At 39.5% G+C, this 18285-nt stretch overlaps 1 protein-coding gene across 2 annotated transcripts; it reads right to left on the reverse strand.

Annotated features, from left to right (window-relative positions):
• Positions 1-3155: 3155 nt before the first annotated feature.
• Positions 3156-17688, reverse strand: cdc42ep1b (CDC42 effector protein (Rho GTPase binding) 1b). Of its 2 annotated transcripts, none has more exons than XM_042504170.1 (4): positions 17547-17688; positions 11626-11868; positions 8719-9269; positions 3156-4639 (listed from the first exon to the last, which is right to left on the reverse strand). In XM_042504170.1, the coding sequence occupies exons 3-4, from the start codon at positions 9170-9172 to the stop codon at positions 4014-4016; spliced, it is 1080 nt and encodes a 359-aa protein (XP_042360104.1). In that variant the 5' UTR covers positions 9173-9269; positions 11626-11868; positions 17547-17688; the 3' UTR covers positions 3156-4013. The 2 variants fall into 2 exon arrangements, with proteins under 2 accessions (XP_042360104.1, XP_042360103.1); XM_042504169.1 differs by having other exon boundaries at positions 11626-12160.
• Positions 17689-18285: the final 597 nt, after the last annotated feature.

Here is an 18285-nt window from a genome sequence, read left to right on the forward strand (position 1 = left end):
TCATGAGTCTAGAATTACTGACATATTCTAGACTGTAAAACAAAAGATAACAAAACAAACAAAAAACCCATCCTGAAGTACACAGAAATCAGCTCATTTTTTGTGCTGTTATTTTTAGTTTGGTTTGGTTTGGTTTTGCACCAAAAAAGCTTAAAATTCTGGAAAACTGAAAGTTGGTTGACAGTTTAAACTCAGTGAAAGTGAAAGATAATATTGTTGTGTCACAGACATTTTTGTCCTCAAATGACACAAGATGATCTTTTTCTAAAAGGGATGCACACGATTAAAATATTACCTTTTTGATTGGATACAGATGGCACAGAATTGGATTTAGACTTTCCTTCCTCTCCAGGTACTGTGTTATCATCACCATCCACCTTCATGTTATCTGCATTCTATCTTTACAGGAGCAAAGCCATTCAGACAAATACAACAATAAACTATCATTACAAAAACACCCCAATGATTTGACTGCTGGTGAAATGAGTGTCTTTACCAAACAGGAATGAAAGTTCAAATTTAGAAAACAATACTATAAACAGTATAACTTTTAAATCTTATTGTGTAGGAGTAGAGAGGATTATTGCTGTATGTACAGTATATATGTAGAAAGATTTTAGTTTAATTGCAGTCTATGAAATAACAAAAGTTCATTTGAACCAAATAAGAGTCAGAGCTCAAACACTGACAGCTGTTTGTTAGATTTTTATGTTTGCGAGAAGTTTGTGGGAAAGACACACAGTTTCATGTTTAACTGTCCCTTAAACTGTATTGTGAGGAAATTTTTGGCTGGTCCTTACTACTTCAAAGATGTGGTTTCGCGGTTTAATCATTTCTTATGTATGATGAAGGACAACAGGCAAAAGTATGTGTATAAACTGAGCTGGAAAAAGATAATGAGAGGCATGCAAGGCAGAGTACATAAACATGTGAGCGTACATAAAAAAAAAAACAGCCTTGCCTTTCAGCAGTAACTTCTGTGGAATCAGTCCAGACAATGTATTGGTTCACTAGGCCTCTTCCCCCTCGGTGCACACATGGCAATGATTAGCCAAGTAGTGAAGTGTTTCGTGAAGTATAAGGTAAAATATCTGTGACTATGCAGGTCAGGTAGGAGGGTCTCTAGTGCCTAAGGGAGGTCAGCCTATGCCTATCCTAAACCTAACTCTAACGTTAATCGTAAAACTAAGTTTAGGGTTCTGCTATGTTTTCCGATGAGAGTTTGTTTGGGGTGGTTATGAATTGGGTTAGGTGCCAGGGCATGCGCTGTGTTAGTTAGGGTCCTCAAAAGTATAAAAAGATTAAACGTGTGTGTGTGTGTGTGTTTGTGTGTGTGTGTGTGTGTGTGTGAGTGCGAATGTGCGCATGTGTGTGTGCAAGCACTCTGAAATTAAAGTTGTTCAAAATACAATAAAATCTGTACGTGCTGAGATTAAAGTGTGTAAACCAAACAGTATAGAATATAAACTTACTGTCCTGTTTCGTCTTTGCTCGGCCTGGTCTGTGAAGATGTGGCTGCCTTAACAAAATCATTCCACTCTGTCTGTATATATAGACAGAGACACAAGCCTTTACACAGGCCTCTAGGTCCGCCCCTCACAAATCCCACCCACCCACTCTTAACAAATCTGATCTAATGTGGGGCAAGAGGTAAAAGGAGCTGAGAAACTCTGCAGGCACACTGCTTGTTAATCAATCATGACAAATGGACACGTGAAAGAAATACAGCTAAATCAGTCATGAGAGATGGACATGTGAAAGAAATACAGCAAAATCAGTGATGAAAAACCTGGAAGTGAAAGTGAGGGAGCACCATTTACAGGAAACCTTGTGGCTTTGAGGAAAACAGCTGTGAGGCTAAAAGGTCACTTCTCAAACACAGCCAAGCTCGAACTGCTGTCAACACTGAGAGTTACATGCAGAGCTACAGCTGCAACAGGAGTTAATGTGTATTTAGGAATACATTAGGGATCAAACCAGGAGATCCAATGTTAGTTAACAAATATAAAAACAGGTTGGTCCAAAAAAGGATAGAGGCATTGATTCAGTCTTAAGCTTTTAGTTTAATTCCAACTTCTCCTGATGATAGCTTTTAAGTAAAAGCAAGAGTTTAAGAATGGATCATCCTTTGAACTCTGAGCAAATTGGTGACAATATGAACACGTGAAAAATTACCACTAATTGTAAGAAATTAGGTGATTTAAAGTTGTTGGTTATTTTAAAAAGGGAAAAATGTCAAGGGAAAAAAAGAAAAAAGCAAGGGAAAATATTTATAATAATCAGGCATATTTAAAATAATGCTACAAATTGTTTTGCAATTTTGTCTTTTTTTATTTTTTTGTTGTTGTTGTGTTTGTTTTTTTTTTTTACTAATTTCCTACTAATTTTTCTGTCATTTCTTCTTTCATTGCTCATTACCTTTTTCCCATGATTTCGAAATAAATAAAGCCAAGCCTCTTAGGTTTCAAAGGGTTATGTAAACACGACAGTACTGTACAAGCACAAGGTGAACTTTGTTAGACTGATTATTCAGGGCTTTCAAGGGTTTTTCCCCAAATATTTCTTATTTTTTTGTTGATGTTACAGATTTAATTTCAGACTCTGGAAGGAGGGCTTTAAAGATCAGTCAGATGTAGTCAGGGCTTCACATCTGTACAGATGTTACTTAAATTATCCTCAAATCTTACCAGCAGTCTTTGTGTTGCTAAAAACTTTAATAATTGAAACAGTCCACTGTTCATATTCAATAGACTATGTATAATTTATGCTTTGTAATGTGAATGTATTCAGTCTCTGTAACTACTATATGTCATCATCAGCCACGCAATGTTTTCTGTGAACAGAAAGTTTAATAAAAGATCTCTACAGTTTATCCAAAATGAACAGCACCCCCAAAGTGAAGCCAAAATGGTTCATTGCTGCCTGGTGGCTGCCTGCAGTATAGGTCTTAAATCCTGCCCACTCCATGATAGCAGATGGGACACAGGACAAACTAAAAACTACAAGTTCACAAATATTTTTTTCCCAAAAATGCCCCCTTCACCCTAATTTAAAGTGGCACATGGTGCCAAAAGAAAATTCAGACTATAAATCAACATAACACCTGCTATTGGGAATTTGACATGATTTTACAATGTTTTTAAAAATGAAAGCAGTCATTTTGAATCAAGACTTTATTACATCAGCCATATCATATTAGAAAAAATAAACTAAAACTGATAAAAGCTTGACAAACAAGCCTATAAACATGTTATGGGTGCAGTTCTCTCATAAACTTGGGAGGAACATCAGCGGTAATTGTACAACTATATGAGTTTTAACACCATTATTTCTGATAATAGTTTTATTTTTCACAATGTATAGAAGTTGTATCACAGTTGTTACAAAACATGTTCAAATTCAGCTTGACATCTCAGACCTTTCAACCTGAACATCTTTGTTTATGTAAAATACATTGGACATCATGATTATGTAGTGAGTGATTATGTACAATGTACAATGTACAATTATGTATGTGAAAAAAATAGAAAAAGTCCATTCAGAATTCATGGCTCTCCACTATAGTCTCCAGTCAATTGTTACAAACATTATTAATGCAAGTGGGACATATTTCTTTCACTGATAAACCTTTGTTACTAATAAAAGTTTTTACAATATTAATAGTTGGCCTGACAAAAAATAGTGTCAGACTCATGCGGTGACTTGCATCTTTAAAATAGTTTCGATAGTAGTGCACAGAGAAGGGAAGGGAAGGTCAAAGGTCAAGATCAGCATCAAACATCCATCCTGTAGAAAGTGAATATAGAGAAGGATCTGGTAGTTGATCAGTGATGCCTCCATGTAGATGCATGTGAGAATAGGCAGAATGTTTTTATGGAGGAACAACAGAAAATCCCAAGTTCAAAGTTCAGCCTCTCTGACTTGAAATGAACTCAAAATTCAGGTCACTGGAAGCTTTTGTGTTTGTTTAATCAGATTAACAAAATCCCTACTCTTTTTCAGAGTTTCAACATCTAGACTTTGATTTCTTCCTCCTCTTCAGAAAAGGCATATGGTGTTTTGCGGCTGTGTGTAAAAGCAGGAGAGGTGGTGTCTGTGCTCATCCTCGTCCCCCTTGTGAAAGACCCTCCACCATAATGACGAGACAACACGTCAGCAGCCCTCTGGAACCTCTCTGCCTCCATGGCAGGCTCCGCTCTCTGAGGAGACACAGCGCACACATCTGGTGTCCTCTGTGACCTCCTCTCCTCCTCTGGTTCTGTCCAGTTGGAGCTACAAGAACGCCCCCTGTTGTTCATATTACTGCTGAATGACCCACTACCCATGGACGGGTTGGGTGAGGTCATCAAAGGGCTCTGCACTGGTGTCTCTGTTAGAGAGATGTCATCCTCTTCTTCCTCTTCCTCATCTGCTGCCTGGCTGTGATTGGATATCTGAAGGCAGCTGGGGTTGTCAATCAAACTCAGGACCTCAGACATAAGAGAAGGGCCAAGGTCTACGGTGAACGAGGTGAGGGAGTCTGAGCGTGTCAGTGTGATGCCGCTGCTGTCCTGTAGAGACCCTTTCCGGATGTCTCCATCTTGAAACTGTCTGTCAAGGCGAGAGAGGCGGGGCAGAGTGACAAATCCAGACTGCAGACCTGCAAACAGACAGAGGAAGAAAACACTGCAGTGAATAAAATTATCTGAACTACTGACAAATAATTAAGAAACCATCCAAGGCAAAAAAAAAAAAAAAGAAAAAAACAACAACTGAAAAACAACTCAAGCAGCCTTTGTGTAAAAAAACATTTCAAAACCACTGTGTCATCATCAGAGTCATGTGGACAAAGATAAAAAGACAAACACATATACAGTCACAACACAATCAGCTGATAAAAATGTTAGCATTGTTAGTTTGTGTAGACAAAACAATTTGTACATTATTTTGTACTGGATAAATTAAAACTTTATGTTTGCTGTGGTGAAGTAGTGGTGAGGTTTAAGGTACAAAAACCACTTGGTTATTGTTAGGAAAATATCACATTTTTGCTTCTTTTGCTGGCACAATAGCTGCCGGAAAAGCAGGGATGGGTGAGTGAAAAACACCTAGGTTTGCTGGCTCACACGCCTTTGGGAAATGCTATAATGTGCCACTAAACACACACTTGACACAAAAGCCACTGAAAAGAAAAACCAGGTTGGTAATAAACTCCCAGGTTTGCTGGCTCAAATGTCAAATGCTGCCGGGAAGTGCCACAACGTGTAAGTGAAAAACAAGCAATTTCATTGTCATAAATACGACTTGGAATCACCTCGATGTGCTATTAAAAACATCCTGGTACGGTGCCACAGACATAGCTGGAGATCACTGCAACGTGCCACAAAAAACCACAGCTTTGGTTTCATTAACATAGCCAGGAAATATCGCCATGTGCCACTAAAAACATCCGATTCTGTGCCACAAAAAACATACATTACACATACCACATCCATCACATGCAACAAATTACGGGAAACATGAAAAATTAATTTCTTCATTTAGGTCAAAGGGCTCAAGTGTGTTTTGAGTATAAATCCAATATATCTCTCTGCAAAGCAGTACATTTATACTGACACTACGATTAGGAGAGGATGGTTTTTATCTGTTCCCCAGAAACCAGAAACACAACATATTGAGTCTTATTACTTTGAACCAGACATAATACTTTCAAAAACAAACAGATCGAGGGGAAATAATATGGGGCAATAAGTAGAAGCTGCTCCTGTAAATCTAGCAATTAAACCTCTTTTCCACAGGGTGGCAGTATCTAACAGTGCATAACTCTGCTAACACTTTCCTGCAGGGACAGACTGAGCATCTGGACAGACTTTGTGTTGAAACTGTTAGTAGAAAGCAGGAGGCGATGTAAAGTGGAATGATGTCAGTGAAAGAAGCAGAAAGGGAAAAGAACAAGTGAGACATTGATACAAATGTGAAGTGGCTGGAAACTAGAAATAGCCACGATTCTTATTGCCAACTCTTTCAAAACAAATGAAAAGGGAAGAGTCAGAGAACATGAACAAGGTTTTTTATAAACTGTACAATAAACAAGTTGGGACAAAAGATGGACACACCACAAAAACTCTATCCACAAAAAACAGACCGACTAAAACTACCTCCACAGTGAGTAATCAACCTCAATCACCAAGACTTAGCAAAGGCAGGAGGCCTTTTTCTCTGTTAACAAACAACAGCTTTGATAAATGAATACTCGTTGACTAAAAAGGTTTATACTGTCTATACATTATGGCCACCCACTTATGGGCAACATTTGCTTCTCCCTCCATAAATTTCTTTCTCTTCAGCTTCAGCTTTCTTTTTTTTTTTTATATCACACAAACCAATAGTAATGAAGGCTACATTTATGCTTTTGAAGAAGAATTGTGCTCAAAGGGACTATGTGGATTTTTTTGTATGGAGTACTTTTCCGAAGGCAGCATATTATAAAACAAAATGTTTAAAGGAGTTGGCAACAAAATGTATTAAGCCACCCAAAACTGTACGCTATATTTGGAATATTTTCACTTCTTCATGTTAATGTCAGACAGGAATGTCCAACAGGAAAATTAAGCCATTATATCACTCTCTTCAATGCCAGACTCCATTGTGAAAAACAGGGATTTAGTATGACTGAACACAGGAGCTTCTGGTCTGCCACTTCCTCGAACGGTTAGTTAGTAACTGAAGACATTAAAGGCTTCCCCATCACAATGGGGTATTTTATAAAATACATTTTGTTGCTGATCCCCATCCACAGCAGATCATTGTTTAACCTCTGTGTCGGACTCCTGTCTGCTTTTCTAAACTGGGGGTGTGCCGACTGACATCTGTTGTATGTAATACACAAATGAAGTACCACCTACACTTCAAAAAATCCAAACTATCTCCTTAATTTCTCTAATCTATAACCAATTTCCCCCGACTTGGCTAAAATCTGTAAAGCAGTGGATAATGACAACATTTGTAACACAAGCATGGAAATAACAACTGTGAGTATATGAAAAGATGTATGGAAATAATGACACAAACTGACTGAGAAACCCACAGATGTCAAAAAGCCCACATCATCCTTCAATTCACTGACTCTCTATGCCGCCTCCGCATCACTCAGTTTGGGCAAATTCCTTCTGAACTGGGTAAGGAATCTGGAGATGGGGAGGGGATTTCCAGTCCAGACTGAGCACACTGCTGCCTGATAAGCTCTGATTGGTTAGCAGATATAATGAATAGTGTGTTCCTGCTCTGCGCTCAGGCACTGACATACAAACACAGAGATGACAGGAAAAAGTTTCTTTCTTTCTCCCAAACCAGCTGTGTGTGTGTGTGTGTGTGTGTGTGTGTGTGAGTAAGTGTGAGTGTGTTTGTGTTTATAGCCCTACTTGTGTACAGGTGTTGCCTAGGTGACTCTAGATGACTCAGAAGAAGCCTGTTTCGCTGGAGGAATGTGAGAGCGATGTTGAAAAGAGGGCAGCTTCACCCTCTCTGTTTGTGTGATCACTGACATTTATAGTCCTGTTTGCACCAAGTCAGCTCAGTAGCTCTTTATGCTGTTTGGTCTACTGGAAAGTGAATAGTAAGAGCTGCAACTGTAATGATATATCACAGTACACCACCAGTTTGTTTTTTTTTCCTCCTGATTCAGGGTGACTAAAGCAGTACTGGTCACAACCTTCATTATGTATATAGGCTCTGAGTTTCATGTAACCTTAAAATAACAGCTACAAAAAAGTATCATCCATTCTCATCTGTTTTTTAAGGGCCAGTGTGTCAGATTTAGGAGGATTTTGTGACATCTAAAGGTAAGGATTGCAGATTGCCACCAGATGAACAAATTGTTAATGGTAAGAAATCAACTAAAAGACAATGTAAAGCACATTTGCATGTATTTAATAATACATCTTCTATCATGCAGTGTTCTGCATGTAAACTGATGTCAAATATATCAACAAGTATAAAAATGCCCCAAAATAAAATATACTGCTGTTGTGATGACCCCTCGGTGTCACCCCTGTGCTACCTGTCTGTGTGCTTTCTTTGCAGGCAGGTGCTCATTAGAGCAATTGGGAACACCTAAGTCTTCCAGGTTATTTAAGCCTGTGTGCAGCTGGTAGCTCAGTCTCAGGCTGAACCTTCACTGTGCTGTTATGTCTCCCTGTCCCTCTTTGGTCTGGTTATATTTTGTTATTTTTGTTTTCATGCACCTGGATTTTGAATTGTTGCAGAGAATAAGCTATGTAGCAAACTAAAGTTTGGTAGTTGCACTTTTTGTTCAGTAAGATAATCTTCACAAATGAGCACCACTATTATGATTTTTGAGGAGTAAATGCAATTGCCAGAGGTAAAAAGCTAACTTTAGACCATAAACGAGCTATGCCACAGTTGCATGACTTCAACATCCAGCATGACGAAGCCACTTATAAGTCATCGCCTTTTAAATTGCCTCAAAATTCGCCATTTTGGTAATTACTGAATATCTTTATGGCATACAACAGAACACAGAAATCCTCTCAGCATATGATAACCACAGACCTTAATAGTGCAAAAATGCAAACTAATTTCTTGAGTTTTAGGACTCATCTTGCAACACCCTTGTCTATAATCTACTTTTTCTCATCTTATTTTCAGTGAAAATTGTCTTGTTGCTCAGATGAGTCACATGAACCTCGTCTCATGTAGTGATTATCTGTGTTAGCTCACCATATGTGCAGAGGGAGTCATCTGTCGAGCTGATGGAGCTGGAGAACAGCACCCTCTGTAGGCACCCATTAGGGGAGTCTATGTTCAGTTGGGGAAGAGAGATGGCGTTCTTGATGATGGGTGAGATGTCTGGTGGCGGGGATGACAGGTCACGGGAGCCACTGCGTGGCCGCGGCCCAGAATTCTTCCGCACATGCCGAAAGGTGCGTGTGAAGAACCCAGTTGTCTTGGAGCTGTTTGACGAGTCTGGACTCCCTGGCTCCCTGATGCCCCCATAGTTGCTAAGAAAGGAAGTGTCACCAAACACGTCCCCGCCACGGCCGACATGCATAGTGTGTCTGAAGTCGCCCAGTGGTGGACTGATCATATCCACAGAGAGTTCGCTCTTGAAACGACGTTTCCCTTGAGAGCCCGACACAAGGCCCTTAATCCCTGGCAGTTTTCCCAGACTCATGGCGGTAGAAAAGTTGAGTAATTTCTCTTTAATGTGAATAAGAGCGTGAGAGCTCTGATTTCATGTCAGTCAAGTTTATAGCCAAGTTCAGGGTCCACTGTAAAAGCAGAAAGAGAAAAAAAACACATTTAAGTGCTGGAACAGTGAGAACAGAAAACAAAAATATGTGGTTGTTCAGTCGGCAGAGAATGTGTGTATAATCCATTCTCCACAGGGCCAGGGCCAACTATTCACCCACTGTCGGCCCTCGGTTTCCCTTTTGGATCAACACTAGAAGATGCCAGTGTGGATGCAGAGTCAATCAAATCTTCGACTACACCCCTTTCTATTTTTCTTCTTTCTCTCTCACACATAGCCAGTACTAAGTGGTGATCCTAGACTCTGTGGGGCCCTTGGCAACGAAGGCCCCCCTCCCCACCCTCCTGTACCCTACGCCCCCAAGAAAAAGCCCTCTGATCACACAAAACGACAGTAAATTAAAAAAACGATTGTTTAAATTCCAAATCTAAACTTGAAATTGTACAATATATTAACTTCTAACAGTTTAGAGCAGGGGTGGCAAAATTACGGCCAGCAGGCCAACTGCAGACCGCCGTCCATTTTTAAATCGCTTGTGGCAAATCATACAAAATAAACTAGAATATGGCTTGAGCATTTTTCTAATAAACTGTATTGTAGGTTCATTGCACAGCCTAGTTTAAACATAATGTTGATGTCAACTTAAACAACTACAAGCCCTGCTGTTGCACCTCTTTATTTGAACACTAGATGTGGCTATTTCACCTACCAAATTGATTACTTGTCAATGAAAACATTTACCTCGTTACAATGGACCTGAAAAGGTTATAAAATATAAATACTTTTTGTAATATGAGGGCACACCATAATCTACTGAAATGTCAAACTTTAGTGGTGTTGCATAGTAATTTTGAAATTAATTTTCTATGGCAAATAGGCACTTCTGCTCTAAAATACTTTTTCTTGTCTTGTAACTGGTTGAAAACTGTGCATTTACTGTTTTCCTGTTTGGCCGGTGACTCTTTATATTTTTCTACATATGGCCCACAAAGTTTGGCTACCCCTTTATATAAAGTATACTTTATGTATGTTCTAAGCGCTATCAACAAATTCACAAAATAAATTCACATAATAAATAAAAACTATCCCAGCAACAAAAATGCAACACTGAATAACCATTGCAGTACTAATTACAGCAAATACGTTTTGAGCTGGGATAGGCTGTATATTAAGATGCACTACATGACAGTTTCCCAAAAGTGAAGGCGAAAGATCCTGATCACCCCCTGATGGCTGGCTGTATTATAGGTCATAAAGCCCACTCCCTCCATGTTTGTAAATGGGTCATGGACCAAACTAAAAACTCAAAAGTATATTGCAAATATGACATTCCCAAAGATGGTTCCTGTCATTTTAAGTTGATTTTATCACACTGCTGTATGTTCAAGTGGTTGATTTTCTGGAATAGATTTGGGTCTTGAGGAGTTGTGCCATTTCTTCAATGACAGCCTGAACTGTTCACTCCCTGCCTGGAAAACTTAACTTCTTACTCTCTGCTCAGGTTGCTGCAGCCCTACTGTTATATCACCAGCACAAATGTCACAATCTTTGGTAAATGTGCCGGTGTGAGTGTCTATCGGCATATCTAGTAGTGCATATCACCAAATGCTCAGCTCATTTTGCCTGCACAACAACTTTCAGTCATGACAAAATAACAAACACGCTGAATTACAAGGTCATACTTTGTTTCCTCTGCTTACCACAGCTATGTGGTCGGAGAGTTTGGGACTGGCTGGACTCTTGCTCAGATCTGGTTTAGGGAATGACAGTTTAGAAATACAAAATCCGGCCGCAGCTGCAAATATACATGATTTCAGCCAAACAACTCAGCTGGTTTGTGTGAGAAAGGCAGCAAAATAGACTGGTGTTTACTTCATTTCGTATCTTTTTAGATTTGGAGAACCATCTTTTAATTTTGCTGAGAAGATCACCTTACCAAGAAGCTTTGTAAACTTAAGTATTTTAATTTACCTTTTACCCAATTAAATATGCTTTTAAGTTCCAGATAGAGTTAGGGGTAAGGGTTGCAATTTCAGAAAACAATGTGAGATGGGACATCATGTTGCACAACAACAGAAATTCATCTTAATTCTTTATATGCCCATTTCCAACAGACCATGGCATCCTTTATCATTATTATTGAGGTTTCAGGTTAATATTCATAAATTAGTACACAAGTTTAGTAGTACACTCACACACTCTTGCACACACTCTTGTGAATAAAAACAATTAAATTCATTTAAATTAACTGATTAGTGATCATTATCTACATTTCTCTTGCCTAAGAAACCTTTATTACATTTCTGTAGTCCTGTGTTTTTAAATAAAAAGCCAGCTAAATATCAGCAAAGCAGTATCTCAACTCTGTAGCTTACTGGCAACGACTCCTTTTTCCATCTTCAGTGGAGCTCAACTTCTCAGAGGATCTTGTCTGTGTCATGTGGTTGACTTCTTCAAAGTCCAGGCAGAGAGTAGGGGGGGGTCCACTGCCATGCACCGTCTCCCACTAAAGAGGTTTATCCATGTGTGGCACCACACTGTCCATGGGACATCCTGTCACCAGGCCCTGCTCCTTTATCCTCTGTCCTCCTGGTCCCTCTATGCCCAAGATGACAGACCTTTGAGAGGCAATGATAACAATCAGAGCTGAGCAAAAAGGAGGCCGGTGCTTTCTCAAAAAGGGCAATAAAGTAAAGTGCCGTAATCCAATGACTGTTTTGTCTGAATCATCCTGGAAGAAAAATAAGGCTCATCCAGGATTGTCCATGCGCTGGATTAGCTGCTAATCCCTTCTGTCTTCCCTCCCTCTCTGACTCCCTCACTCGCTCTCTGCCTTCTTCAATCCACTTAGTTCCCCGGTGGTTTCCAGGTAGGGGGGCTTCTGTTTTCATTCAGTTCACTTAAGGCCAGCTAGGAGAGCAGACGGATAGAAAAAGGAAAGAGATGTGAGTTACATACTAGATCAAAGACCAAAGCGGGAGCATTCAAGTGCACATAAATGTGTCAGGAAGCTAAAACTTTGGATTGATGGTTGCTGGGAATGTTTTTCTCTCTGTCTCGGTTGCCTGAGGAGTCAGCAAGTTGTAAAGAATTTGTTCAGGGACTGAGCTCGACAAATAAAACCTAAGTACAACTGTAACTTTGAGTCGTTTGTTAACTTTCTAAGACTGACTCATATAATTATCCATTTAAAGGTCCAGTGTGTAGGATATAAGATAATAAGTATGTTTTCGTTTGTGTATAATCACTCCCATAATGAGAATTGTTGTTTTTCGTTCAGAAACACCCTGATTTTTTAACATGGAATTGTTTAATTCAGTTTTTTTATAGTTATTTTTCACCTGACCTGTTTGTTTTGGGTAGAAAGAGACCTCTGGGGATAATCTTGCTCCCAGTAAAAACCTCCTGAACAATAAACGCTTGAGTAATTCTAACCAGGAGAAGTTTCAGCTAGTTGCAATCTGCAATCCTCACTCCTACATGCCACTAAATCCCCCTAAATCTTACACACGCACACAACACAAGCACTTCCATCATTCCCTCCTGAGTCAAGACTTTTCTACAGTTATACAGTTTACACTTTTGGCACTGACACAACTAGGAGATCAGTACATTTACATAAAATCTTCAATTATTTTGATAATCAATTTATTTATATAAAATATATCGAGCACAAATGCCAAATATTTGCTGCTTTTTATGGGGCTCCTACAGTTCCAAAAGATTATATTTTTTTATTTTTGTGTGCACAATTTAAATATATTGTGGGAGGAAGTTAATAACTTGTATCTCCTTTTAGGAATTCAGTGGCTCTGATTTTTATCATCTTCATCAACTTTGAACCACTGGTCTGACAAAAAATGCTATTAAAAGACATCACTCTGTACTGAGAATTTCTGATTGACAGACAGGATTGATTATGAAAAATAATACTTATTTGAAAGTATATGGTTGGATAGAGATTTTGTTAGAGGTAATCCTTGCAATTTTTTTTACATTCATATTTTAAAATTCAACTGAGTTTAAAAATTAATAATAATTTTATGTGACATAAAACTAAGAGCCCCTGTCTGCACATGGTCAACCCACCGAGCTGCAGGAAAGCCAGGCCTATCTAACAGATTCATACACAACATTAATACCATAAATCCACTTCCCCGAGATAGAAATGTTTCCTCCTAAGGCCCTGTGTTTTTTTTTCCTGGAGCACCTTCTTCCTGTCTTTTGGAGAAATGACTCCAGGGCAAAGTGAGCACTGGTAAGCTCCAAACACGTGACCTCCTCAACCCACAGCAAGTGCTGGATTAATGTCACAGGAGCTACTAGCCCCAGCTGCTGCCAGGCCAATCTGGACCAGTGAAATAAGAACTTGAGCTAGGTGATGGTGCCACTCTTACTGGGCACTGGCTCGGGCTCAGATTACCATCCCTAAATCTTTAACTAATCCCGGTTTTCAACAGGTCAAGTGCTCATGGGTGGTCATCACAGGGAGTATTCAATGTCTGTAGCCTAGAAATAAGGAAGGAGGGAGGATGTGATGAAAGTATGGGTGTGACAGAGAGATTAATTTAGGAGCGTGAGCATTCATAAATAGAAGGGAGGGGAGGTAGGGTGGATTTTAGCCACTGCCTGACTGCCTCTGATCCCTCAGCTCAGTAACATTTAGCTTAAGGGAGCGATTAGGGTGCGTGGGGCACGAGAAGGTGAGAGGCAGATAAACATTAGCAAGGGAGACAAACATCCACTGTCAGCATCAACACCAAGTTCGGATAAAATCAGATCAGAAACAATAGTTCCAAGACTGATGAATACCTTTAGATACAATTTCCACCCCTAACTCCAAAACTAAAATGGTTTTAATGTTTGTTTTTCACTAGCAACAGCCATGGCCGGAGGTTTTATGTTTTTCAAGTAATTTGTCTATGTTAATATGGTTTTCTTCTTCTTTTATGACTTTGTGAGCAATAAACGCAGCTCAACTCAGATCTCTATATGTACAATAAAGTGTAATACCAGCACAGAAATTCACTTTGGGAACTATATTTAGAAAACCACCCTCATTTGAAACACACAGAAGGACATTTGGATCAGCTAAACATATTATTTATCCATAAATTGTACCTGCAGATGTCCATAAACATGCCTTTTTTTGCATGCGCTACCTGACTGATTGCAGAGACAGACGGGGGCCTGGATAGTGTAATGGGAACAGCTTGCAAAGGGGAGAGCAGACCGGATGCCGCCTATTATGAGCATCAAATAAAGGATCTGAGGATGCCAATGAGAAACACATTTACCTCCTGTCTTTTTGTGATTTTTTTTTTACCAGACTTCTATTTTGAGCTCTTCCATCATATATCTTACTGTCTTTTATCTCTCTGTTTCCCTCAGACACACACACATACACTGTCAAACATGTCTCTGTCACTCTTCCTGTCGCAAGCAGATTTAATGTGTTAGCAAACATCAGTACTACACAGCCACAAATTGCAGAATGACAATGAAGGGGCTGCTCAATCACAGTGTCTCAGAGAGATATGTTACACATAAACACACACACACACACACACAGGGCTGTGTCACAGTGGGTCAGCTCTGAGGTTGCTTCCTCCGCTGGACCGGAGGGCCACAGTCCTTTTACAGCAAACTGTGTGGTTGAGGTCAGAACAGCCTGACCATTACGCATGGCTCCAAAATACAACATGCACTCAGTTTACAAGGATCCACTGCTGCAACGTGGCAATACACTCCAAAGCTTGCCAAGTCCTTATGGTGAGGGTGTGTGTGTCTATGCACTACTGTCTTACGCTGTATGATGTCCGACTGCACAGTCACCAAATGAAAATGTGGCATTATACGTGTCTGCAAAGCACAGATACATTACATTTGTATGTTTTACATACATCATATTGTTCCTAGAGTGATGCAGTTCAGATTACATGTATATATGATCTGAGTGTCTCAACAGAACAAAGTGGTGTTGGTGGATCGTGTGAGACCAATTTATAAATGTAAGGATTTCTAATATATGATATGTGGGTGTGATGACATTGGGTTCATGATGTTGTCTGATGACTGAACACAGATACTGTGACTTGTAAATGAACTTCCTGTTCACTCCCTCACTTTCTTTAATGTGAAACTGAGTCAACAAAACGACCCACATGAAGACACATTTGAGATAAGAATTCACTGCACAGTCGACCTCTTCAGCCAGTTCGATTACTTTTTTTTACAGCACACAGAAAACATAATAAAACAACAGCAGTCTAAGCAAACAAATCAGTCTTTGGGGTCAAATTTAACCTTTGCCATCATTCACTACTTTCATGAATTATTTCATTTTTATGTATGGGGATTTTTACAACAGACAACAGGGGAAATGAGGCCAAGCAGCAGTGAAGTGCAAACACATCTCACTGCATTTCAATAGACATGCTGAACAAGGAGCATAGGGAAATGTTACCTCTCCAAACTTCCACCTAGCAAACATAAACAGAGAGACGCAGTAAAGTGGACGTTCAAAGGAAAGCTCAATCTATGTATTGTGTGCAGCAGGGTAGACTCCATGGCAACCCAACTGCCAGAAAAACCACGGCTATTTTATATTTGCGCATCATTATGATGCATACTTTGAACACTTCTTTAAGTTTCAATAACACTGGTTTTAATGTGTGGATCGGTTAGGCACAAAATCAAATTGGTTATGTTTTTAAAACACCATGTTTCATGGCCATGTTTCTATCTTAGCAGGACACATGGTGATGTCTTGGTAAAAAAAAAAAACATCTGCTTTTAATGGAACTATTCCAGCAAAAGATGCAACAATGACTCACTAAAAACCAAGGTTTTGTTGCTTGTTGGTCTCGAAAAGTCGTCAGCATTGGTGTTCAGCTTGGCAGATGTCTCACCTAGATGTCACGCCATCAACACCCCCATCACCTCTTGATGACAAAGTCAGCTCATATGCTACGTCACTTTGGAAACTTTATAAAATGTAGGTGACTCATCACTGGATTTCAAGCGAGGATAGTGCCACCAAAAGCTACTGTTTGATCATTAGATTTCGCTCTGTTTCCAACAATCGCAGCCCTTCCACCGAGGATTGTGCCTTTAAAACAGGTTGTTTTTTTTACAGAGCCACCAAAACTGGATATTTTATGCCAAAGTATGATCTTTTCCTAAGACATAACCAAGTGGATTTGGTTCTTTAACTTACTAACTTACTAACCACAGCATTTTTTAAACATAAAGTTTCAACATATCTGCCACATAATAACGCGCAAATATATCATATGGTTTGCAGAAATGTACAATGCCAACATTTACTGTGGCATTGGGTTGACTGTAGACCTTTGCTGCTGCAGTGTTCAGAAGTTCAGTTGGTAAATGTCTCTCTAACAGTGACATCACCTATCTGACAGGCTGCCAGTCTACTGATCTGAGATCTGGCACAACCCTGAAACAGTTGCTCTATGGTTCCACAGAGGAGCACAGTGACCAATCGATTTTGATTGTTTCCACCAAACATTGTCCAAACACCCCCAAGCTGCAATTCATTTCACTGACACTGTTGAATTCCTATCACATATAATACAATGCTTGCAGTTCATATTCAAATGGAAAGTTCTATTGAAATATGACCTAAAAATACAAATCACCACTGAACTAATGGGAAGTAATGCTGCAGAAGAGGATGTACAGAGGGTAGAGAGTAGTACAGTGTATGTGCTCATGAAAAAGGACTTGTGAGTAACTTGTCTCATCATTGCCAACACCAAAACAGTGGTGCTATTGAATGCCAAATTTGGAAAAACTGTCCCTTTATTGTCATGCAGTTTGTTTCCTTTAATTGTAAAGATTCGTGAACCGATGTACTATTACTGATGCAATTATGTACTTGTAATCTGGATTTAAATGATTTAGCCCATTTGGAGCTCTGATAGCTGCATCAAATTATTTGCAGCCAGTTCATTTAAGGAAATTATGAAAAAGAACATGAACTCACAATTTAACCAAATGAATGTCCTGATGATTTTGAGAGAGACCTATGATGTAGCGACACTTTGCGCCTGTGGCTGCTCTCCCTGCGCTCTTCTTTTACGCACAGAAAATGCGCTTCAGCGTTACTTTGTAGAAAGCCAGTGAGAATGAATTCAATTTTGGCCCTGTAGTCACTTACTGTCAATTAGTCTACTATTATTTTTTACATGCCCATTAGGTAATTCCAGCACAGGTAACCCAACACGCATCAAACAAAGTGATTTACAAAATCCGGTTCTCAGAGCATTCTTACCTCAAAATAAAGTCAAAACGCACACCCTTCGACTTCACCACCTCCCTTCTCTGTCATCCTGCTCGTTTTGCGGTCTTCACTGTAAGTTTCCGCTCGGACATGAACTTTGCATCAGTACAGCGCAGAGGTGCAGCGACTCTGCTGCTGCACACAAGTAGAGTGGAAGGAGATGGAGAGGAGGAGGAAGAGGAGGAGAAGGAGGAGGAGGTGGGTGGACTCAAGAAAGATTAAACCGTCAAATAATGGGTGTTGAATGACGCCCTTAACCTAATCCAGCAAGAGAATGGGTTAAATGAATGTCTGAGGTGTGTGCATGTTTGACCGATCTCTACTAGACAAAAATGACTGTTTAGTGAATTTAAAGCAGCAGTGAGCAGTTTCATTTTGTTGTCATTGGGCAAAAATCCCCAAATAGATTTTGAGCATTAATGTTACTCAAGTGGACTGAGTAGAAACTAGACTTGATTGATTGATGAATTGATGAAAGAGCACTGTGGTCTTTGAAACAAGAGTGTTCCTATTGGCTGGTCTTCAAAAGCTGATGTGCATGCACTACACTACGATGAAGCCCGACTCAATGGCAGAGAATTCTCCAGCATTAATATGAAGATGGACTCATCAAAAACAGTCTACCAGAGTCTGACAATAAACTTGATAAAATATGCAATATCAGCAAAGCATTTCATCAGTGGAGATGTGTTACTAGTTTATCTTTATGCTCACCAGAGTTAAAGGCTTA

The sequence above is a fragment of the Plectropomus leopardus genome, chromosome 17 (genome assembly GCF_008729295.1).
Source record: "Plectropomus leopardus isolate mb chromosome 17, YSFRI_Pleo_2.0, whole genome shotgun sequence".
Lineage (NCBI taxonomy): Eukaryota > Metazoa > Chordata > Actinopteri > Perciformes > Serranidae > Plectropomus > Plectropomus leopardus.